The sequence below is a fragment of the Chanodichthys erythropterus genome, chromosome 6 (genome assembly GCF_024489055.1).
Source record: "Chanodichthys erythropterus isolate Z2021 chromosome 6, ASM2448905v1, whole genome shotgun sequence".
Lineage (NCBI taxonomy): Eukaryota > Metazoa > Chordata > Actinopteri > Cypriniformes > Xenocyprididae > Chanodichthys > Chanodichthys erythropterus.
Window position 1 is genome coordinate 21,324,067 of NC_090226.1, and position 9,294 is coordinate 21,333,360.

Here is a 9,294-nt window from a genome sequence, read left to right on the forward strand (position 1 = left end):
ACTGAAATCCATGTGCTGTGATGCAATACTTAGAACAGGGGAAATTATTCATGTAAATAATTTAAATCTGTTCCAGTGTAAACCATTAAGATTTATTCTTTATGTTGACGTCTGTGTTTTTATATCAGTGGGTTTAGTATTCATTAAATTTGCACTTGGCACTGCAGCTTTCTTTAAAGGAATGTTCTGGGTTTAAATACATATACACCTCAGAAGACTTGGAATATAGCCCACGAGTCTTATGTATGATTGAGTGGACACTTTTGTAAGTCTGAAAGCTTATATTTGGATGGAAAAGAGCGACCAGTGCCGTCATCAAACATTTTCCTTATTCCACAGATGAAAGAAAATGATAGATTTCAAAAGAAACGAGGGTGAGTAAACGATCACAGTAGTTTCATTTTATTTAATTTCATTTTTCATTAACTTCCATTTAACCCAAAACAGTCCTTCAAATGCACAGAATCCCACTACTAACTTCCTGTTGCACCGAGAAGCACTGACATTAAACATCACTTAATTTCCATGACAGCGGATGTTTAATGAGGTCACTGAAGTCAAGTGTGATTGACAAGGCCATTCCCCACCCACTCAGAGCCAATCAAAGACTCCGCACGATGTTCTAGATCATTCCAGCCAGCCATGGTGGGAGGAACAGTCCAACCGTCCCCAGAATGCACACCAGCACAAACATCCAGAGGAATATTCTATCAATCACCATGGCAACGTATTTCCAGTCTTCCCTCACCTGTTGGGGAAAAAAAGAGATTCATTCGTTTCAGATATCATGATATATTTTCCACTCATGTCTTTCCCTCTCAGAATTGATTTTTTGGATGACTACTTTCCTGTGAGACCAGTGTTTTTTGGTATTTGTAGTATAGCAAGAACAGTGATAAAAAAAATAATACCATCAAAGGCCAGTTCAAAGTGCCTTGGAAGAACTTGAGAATCTCTTGCTAAAGAGGAATCCAAAGTTCTTATTGCAAGTAAACATTTTTTTAAATCCTGGATATTCTTTTTAGTTGTATTCTGTTTACCTTTAGAGCTCTTTTGAGTTTTTTGCTTTTATTTTGTACTTTCATCTGTAGGTCTATTGTATTTTGCCGGAATACTTCAAGCAAAAACAAAAATGTTACCTACATGTAACCTCATGTCATTCCAAACCCATGCATTACTTTATTTCTTTCATGAAACACAAACTGAGGAATTCAAAGCAATGTTCACTAAAGAAAGCATATTTTACCTGAGATATGAATGTGGGTTTGTAGTCTGTGTTTAATAGACTGCATACCGCAAAATAATGGCAAGCAAACATACAATACGATCAGCACTCCAATTCAAGAACAAATTCTTATGAGCTGGTTATAATTATAAAAATACAGTGCAAATTAATTAATCTTTTTTTTTTTCTTTTTCTAAATGAGTGGTTAAAGAATTAGTTCACTTCAGAATGAAAATTTACTCACCCCCATGTCATCCAGGATGTTTGTCTTTCTTTCTTCAGTAGAAAAAAAAAATCAAGGTTTTTGAGGAAATCATTCCAGGATTTTTCAGTTTCACTGCAGTTTCTACACAATCCCAGCTGAGGAATAAGTGTCTTATCTAGCGAAACAATTGGTCATTTTCTAAAAAAGAAAAAAAAAAAAAGAAAAAAGTATATACTTTTTAACCACAAATGCTTGTCTTGCACTGCTCTGTGATGCGCCAGAAAGGTGTAGACGTAGGCGGAAGTACTTCAAAATCGTCTGATATCATTGTTTTACCTTTTTTTTTTTTTTTGGCTTAATCTGTGCACGTTCGCTTTGTAGACTCTAAATCTGTACTTTCACCTACGTTATAATTTGTAACATGATTACGTAATGCGTGGCACATCACAGAGCAGTGCAAGACAAGGATTTGTGGTTAAACGTTTTTTTTTTTCATTTTTTTTTTTTTTAGAAAATGACCAATTGTTTTGCTATATAAGACCCTTATTCCTTGTCTGGGATCATGCAGAGTGATTTGAAGTGGCACTGAAACTGCAATTTGGACCTTCAACCCACTGAAGTCCACTATACAGAGAAAAATCCTGGAACGTTTTAAGTCAAAACCCTTAATTTCTTTTCGACTGAAGAAAGAAACACTTGAACATCTTGGATGACATGGGGCTGAGTAAACTTTCTTTCAGAAGTGAACTAATCTTTTAGTTACCAGTGTGAATTGACCAATCCTTCCCTGAATTGAATCAATCGGTTACTGAATCAAAATCTGACTTATTACTAACTAGTAAGTTACTTTCAGTGATAAATGTAAAAATGTTTTATTTATAACATTTTCGACATATAAAGACTTCAATTGTCAAACAATCTTCCGTCATAAGAACTACTTTTGATGTAATTTTTGTGCCCTTATAGTCACTGTTTGCTTTTATTATGGAAAAGAGCAGTGTAAACATTTATCAAAACATCTCTTTTTGTGTTCCACCAATGAAAAAAAAGTCAGTTGAGTTTGTAATGACATGAGGGTGAGTAAATGTCTTTCACTCCCTTAAATTGTAAAACTTACTGAAAAGTCTGAATCTTCTGCTCTGAGATGGTCAGCGATGTACTGAACTCCTTCTAAGGCTTTGAGCAGAGACTGTGACAGATTGCTCACCGGCTCCACTGCATTGAGATCAGCAGTGCCGTCACTGACAGAACTGAAGATCTGTGCGTTGGGCTTGTTATGTCTAGTACACCTGCCTGCTTCATCGTGATCAAGCTTCTGCAGGCTCGTCCCCTCAGATGTAAGACAGTGTTGACAACTCCCTGCTCCCAGAATACTCTCTTTGGCTTCCATGAAGACACTTTCAGCATTGTGGCCTTGGGTATCACAGTCTGTACATTCGGCTCCATCCTGCGGGATAGTGTGCAGCAGGGTACCAAGGATGGTATCTGGAAATGAAGATGTGCTGGAGGCAAAAATGCTGTTCGTGTATGCACACGTGTAACTGATGACCGGCGTTTGTGAGGTTTCTTCGTGCAGGATGGAATACTGGCTGCTGGGAGAACTGCAGAAAAAAATGGGTTTGGGGGAAGAGTCCTGCTGAATTTGATCCAACTGGGCAACTGAACTAACGTCCAAATGGTGGAGTGGACTTTGTGGAGAGATATCCAGAATGCTGTTCCGTAGAAACATGGACGGTGCCTCCATTGGCTTGTGCATCATCTCAATCAGTTTCCCACAGTTCCTCTTACCTGAGGCAGGTGGGCGCTTCATGAACAGGTAACGGGGCACCAGGTGAAGAAAAAACTGGCGGACCCAGTGTGGCATGCTGTGCGTACGGGACGAACGGTGGTGTACGTTGAGCACAAACACTGTAATGATGATGGATAGAGTGACGAAGATCATGGTGAAGAGGAGGTACTCGCCAATAAGCGGGATGACCAGCGAGGTTGAGGGGATAATTTCCGTGATTAGCAGGAGGAAAACTGTCAGAGAGAGCAGGACGGAAATACACAGTGTGATTTTCTCTGCACACTCTGAGGGAAGGTAGAAGACCAGCACCGTCAGGCAGGATATAAGCAGGCAGGGGATGATTAGATTGATGGTGTAGAACAGAGGAAGACGTCTGATGATGAAGGAGTAGGTGATGTCTGGGTAGATTTCCGTACAGCACTCGTACTTCTTGATATTGTAAGTGCCAACGGCGTTTATTATGACCCATTCCCCGCTTTCCCAGTAGTCCATCTGGTCTACATCACTGGCCATGCTGATCAGATCAATCTTGGCCCGATCGTACGTCCAAGAGCCAAATTTCATTTTGCAGTTTTGCTGGTCGAAGGGAAAGAAGGTGACATCGATGCTGCAGGAGCTTTTATAAATGGCCGGAGGTTTCCATTTTATCCTGCCGTTGTAAAACACCTGGGCTTTAGTCAAGTGTGTCACTGCAAAGTCTCCGTCTGCACTGCAAATCAAATACAAATCTGTCAGACTGGGCCTGCAATGAAATATCTGTGAAGCAACGTGAATGACAGCTTAAGTGGTGTCAGCGTACATCACAGTGTGCCAAACCATCAATAACCCCTCTTTGAAGCGATTGGGTTTAGAGAACCTCTCCACTCTTAAAACCCTCATTCTTGAGAGAGCAATATCTTGAATAAAAAGAATTGTAGAGAGTTTACAGTTTTTATATAGGCTGCAGTATTCACTTAAAATGCATTTCATAACAGTTCAACCAAAAATGTTGGTTGAACTGCAAGCTTCAAAAAGGACAAAAAATATCCTAATGTGAGGAGTTGTTTGTCCCTGAAAAATGACTGGATCAGCATCTTCATTAATCCTGGAACAATATTCAAATCAACCAATCATAGTTGAGGGACAATTTTACAGTTTATGTCAAGTTTAGGTTTACACCTAGGGTTATGTGGTAGGGTTAGTTATGGGTAGGGTTAGGTTAGAGGGTATGGATAGTATTAGGACTAATTTTTCGGACAGGAATGCTGTTCCAGGATCAACAAAATTTGTTAATCCAGGAACATGTCTTACTTGACAAAATCTCAATCGGCACGATTGTGTCAATGACATAACTAAATGGGCCCAGGAATACTTCCAGAAACCACTGTCGGTAAACACAATCCGCCGTGCCATCTGCAGATGCCAACTAAAGCTCTATCATGCAAAAAGGAAGCCATATGTGAACATGGTCCAGAAGCGCCGTCGTGACCTGTGGGCCAAGGCTCATTTAAAATGGACTGTTTCAAAGTGGAAAACTGTTCTATGGTCAGACAAGTCCAAAGTTGAAATTCTTGTTGGAAATCACGAGACCTTCCAGCATGTAATCAGCGTTCAGTTCAAAAGCCAGCATCTCTGATGGTTTGGGGTGCATAAGTGCATACGGTATGGGCAGCTTGCATGTTTTGGAAGGCACAATTAATGCTGAAAGGTATATAAAGGTTTTAGAGCAACATATGCTTTCCTCCAGACTACGTCTATTTCAGGGAAGGCCTTGTATATTTCAGTAGGACAATACAAAACCACATACTGCAGCTATTACAACAGCATGATTTTGTCCCAGACGTCTTCACACTGTTTTGAAAAGTAGAGGAGATGCTACACCATGGTAAACATGCCCCCGTCCCAACTGTTTTGAGACCTGTAGCAGGCATCAAATTTGAAATGAGCTCATTTTGTGCATAACACTGTAAAATTTCTCAATTTAAACATTTGTTGTGTTATCTATGTTATATTGTGAATAAAATATTGGCTCATGTGATTTGAAAGTCTTTTAGTTTTCATTTTATTCAAATTTAAAAAACGTCCCAAAATCTCCGGAATTCGAGTTGTAGGAGTCAAATTGCTTGCGAATTGGACTGCTTCATTATATGCTGATGACGTTCAATCCTGACTCGATTGAATTATATGGATTAAATGACACAAAGGTAAGCAAACAATGACAGAATTTTCAATTTTGTCTGAACAAAAGCAAAAATGGATTAAGCTGAGTAATAAGTAATCATTTTGTGGCAATTGATTATACTCAATCTATGATCAATAATTGTAATATATTACTAAGATAGACTCTCTTTTAGACCTAATGTTTATCTTACTGCAAAGACAATACATAATGCTCCTTGAACTAAATGGGCTGTAATTTCACTGACTTCAACCTGGTCTCTTCTTGGACAGCACAAATCAATACTCATATGAACCCTCATAATGGACGACAGCTTAATTCCCAAATCTTCCGTTCATTTAGTGATAACTAGAAGACATACAGAATTAAGATTAAAATAGGATTAAAGATCTGAGGGAAAGAGCTAACTGAGCAGTTACCCAGAGTGCAGCTTGCCATCAAACAGAATAGTGCGAACACATTACAATACTGGAACAGTGGGAGGTTAACAGTGTTTAAAGATATAGATTTTTATAAATGGATTTGGCTGAATTCCGGATTGTTAAAAGCCTCACACACTTGTTATAGAGCACAATATCCGGTCTCCAGATGATCTCGGAGGGGATCCTGATGGAGGTGACATTCTCATACTCCTCTGGGTTCCAGCGCAGCTTGTAGTCGTTCCACTCCTGCAGGGAAACATGTGCGCTCATCACCGCTCACAACCAGCAGGTATGACAGGGGTGGAGAGTGAAGCAACAAGAGCCCAGTTCCAATTAAAAATCTCATTAATGCCCAATTATGGGCTGTTTTTTATGAAAACCTACCTGCTTCACCCAGACATTTGTGGTCATCATCTGATTCTTCTCATCCTGGTTTATTATGAAGCAAAGTGGGATATCCATGTGAAAGAGAGTAATAAGAGAAGCATTGCATTGAGCATATGTTTGCACATTTTTAAAACAGCTTACAACATTGTTCACTGCCTCAAGCATTACAGTTGATTGACAGATGTCTATACATTTTTGTAAAATCAAGATGTTGCTTCACTGGAGTGCATCTGAGACTCACCACATCAATGAGCTGAGCAATGGACAGGCCAAAGTGGACCAGAACCACATCTGAGATGTTTGCTACAGGACGAGAGAGCTTGTTGTAGTTGCTGAACAAAGACTGGAGGAGTCTTTCTTCCGCATGGGCACGAGCCGGACTGGTGGAAAACACTGCCGAGAGGATAAAAAACAAGCAAAGTCTTTTTTGTAAGTTTCAACTGCGGAGACAATCACAGAGTGTTAAACTAATTATATGAAACATGATTTACGGTCACACTTGTATTATTTGTCTTTAACTACTATGTACTTGCATAAAAAATATGCACAATGTGCATATTGTGTTGATGTTGTATTGGCAGGTTAGGACCGGTATGGATAGGTTTAAGGGTGGGCTAATATGTAACAGTGTAAATATAGATGTATTTACAGAAATTAATTACATGCATGCATTTTTTTAAATATACAATGTCAAAACATGTATGTACACAATAAGTGCAATGTATCAAATTATTAATTTAAATGTCAGTACGTAGTAAGAAAAGATACTTAATATAAAGTGGGACCAGCTTTCCTTTTAAACTGAGAACCTACAGTTATTTGGGTAACACTTTACAATAAGGCTCCATTTGTTAATGTTAGTTAATGCATATGTAACAATGAGCAATACATTTGTTACAGTATTAATTAATCTTTGTATTTATTAAACTGTTCATGTTAGCTCAAGTACATTAAATAATATTAAACAGACAAATTTTGATTTTAATTATGCATTAGTAAATGCTGAAATTAACATTAAGATAAAAAACGATTTAGTACTGTTAATTGTTAGTTCATGTTAACAAACCTTATTGTAAAGTGTTACCATTATTTATACTATTATTTTTATTATTATTAATAATTATAATTTCATTATTTTAATAAATAATAATAACTATTATATATAAGCACCCATTAAACGTTATGTTGTGACAAAACACCCCTGAGCTCACACCCCCTCATTCACGTTGCATGAAAACATAAACAGAAAATTGGGTATTGTGTAACTGCAGCGAGTTACAAATAAAGTTAAACCGAAGGTCAGACTTTACCAAATGCCAGCTGCAAACAGACAGACAGAAGCAAGAAGACACTCCACGCTGCTCTCATTTTGTCCACTTGATGTCAGATGATATCCCACTCTGGTGATCTGCAAGAATTTCAACACAGAAACTGAAAACTATGTTCACTTGCCTAATAAAATTAGATAAAAATTCAAAAAAAAACAAAAAGACTGGTAGATCAGCTCTTCTCAAACTGGAAAAAAAGACTCAAAAAGTGCATGAAAACAGCCACAAAAAGTCATTCAGTGTCCAAATCTCTTGTAAAAGTGAGGAGTCCCTCAGAATACCTCTCTAGCTGTCATTAGACTCTTTTCCCTCCCACTTTCACTGCTTCCTACTCTCTCTCTCTCTCTCTCTCTCTCTCTCTGTATGTGTGTTTTGCTGTTTCACTCTCAGTATCTCTCCTCTCCGGCCCCTCCACCTTCCAATCTCTGCCTATTACGCTGAGTAGATGTTATGCGCTGGAGGCTGCGCCTTATACACGAGAATGTCACAGAGAGAGAGAGTGAGGACAGAAAGATATTGATTGAAGACAAAACCATTTAAATGACGTGGCCAAATGCCTTATTTAAAGTGTCCGATCTATTTACGTGAGCATGATCGGTTTTTAATGGCATTTTCTATGCATTTTTTTAATGTTTGCCCTTTAAAGAAGTTTAAGATAGCAAAAATCCAGGATCAAAACAGCAAGCAGGTGAGAGAGGATGGAAAGTCAAAGGCAAGGAGACATAAACAGACTGAAAAATGTCTGGAAGTGATCTAAAAGTGCAGATGAGTAGCGGCAGCCAAACTCAGGATGCTTTCTGCTTATTAATTACAAGAGAGACACTCCGTCTCAGCGTTCGTCCCTGATAGGATGGCACGTCCTGATTTTGCAAAGCTGGACGCATTCCTGGGTTAACTGATTTTGTCGATCCTGGGAAAGAATCATGTCCGAAAATTTAATCCTAACCATATCCCTTCCCTCTAAACCTAACCCTATCCATAATTTATCCCTAAAATCAGAGGGAAATGATAGGTGAATAACACTGATGTTGAAGCACCAAACACTGGTTTTAAGCCTACACTTGGCATAAACTTAATCAAAGATGCTGGAACATGTTGCACTTGGTGAAATCAGGTTCTGCGATAGCCTGTGCTGTTAGACTTTGTGGTTAACATTTATTTATTTGTTATACAGACTGAAATGGATAGTTAAAGATGATATCCCACTTTGGTGATCTGCAAGAATGACGACACAGAGAATGAAAACTATGTCCAGTTGTCTAATAAAATGAGATAAAAATTATATTTAAAAAAAGACTGGTAGATCGTCTCTCTGCAAACTGAAAAAAAGACTGAAAAAAACAGCCACAAAAGTCATTCAGTGTCCAAACATCTTTTAAAAGTGAGTCCTTCAGAATACCTCTCTAGCTGTCATTAGACTTAAAGGGTTAGTTCAACCAAAAAATGAAAATTCTGTCATTAATTACTCACCCTCGTGTTGTTCCACACCCGTAAGACCTTCGTTCATCTTCAAAACACAAATTAAGATATTTTTGATAAAATCCGATGGCTCAGTTGCCAGCAAGTTAATTAACACTTTCAAATGCCCAGAAAGCTACTAAAGATGCATTTAAAACAGTTCATGTGACTACAGTGATTCAACCTTAATATTAAGAAGCGACGAGAATACCTTTTCCCCCAGTTTCAGAGATAAGGCTTAAGCTTTTCAAGTGTACTTTTTCAATGTCAGTACAAGTTGCTTTCAGTTAAAACAGCTCAAACAAGCATTAAACTGAAAGCA

At 38.3% G+C, this 9,294-nt stretch overlaps 1 protein-coding gene across 1 annotated transcript; it reads right to left on the reverse strand.

The window, feature by feature from the left end:
* Window positions 1-622: 622 nt before the first annotated feature.
* Window positions 623-7,590, reverse strand: chrna4b (cholinergic receptor, nicotinic, alpha 4b). The gene is made up of 6 exons (XM_067387377.1): window positions 7,497-7,590; window positions 6,428-6,579; window positions 6,184-6,228; window positions 5,936-6,045; window positions 2,548-3,928; window positions 623-748 (listed from the first exon to the last, which is right to left on the reverse strand). The coding sequence occupies exons 1-6, from the start codon at window positions 7,552-7,554 to the stop codon at window positions 623-625; spliced, it is 1,872 nt and encodes a 623-aa protein (XP_067243478.1). The 5' UTR covers window positions 7,555-7,590.
* Window positions 7,591-9,294: the final 1,704 nt, after the last annotated feature.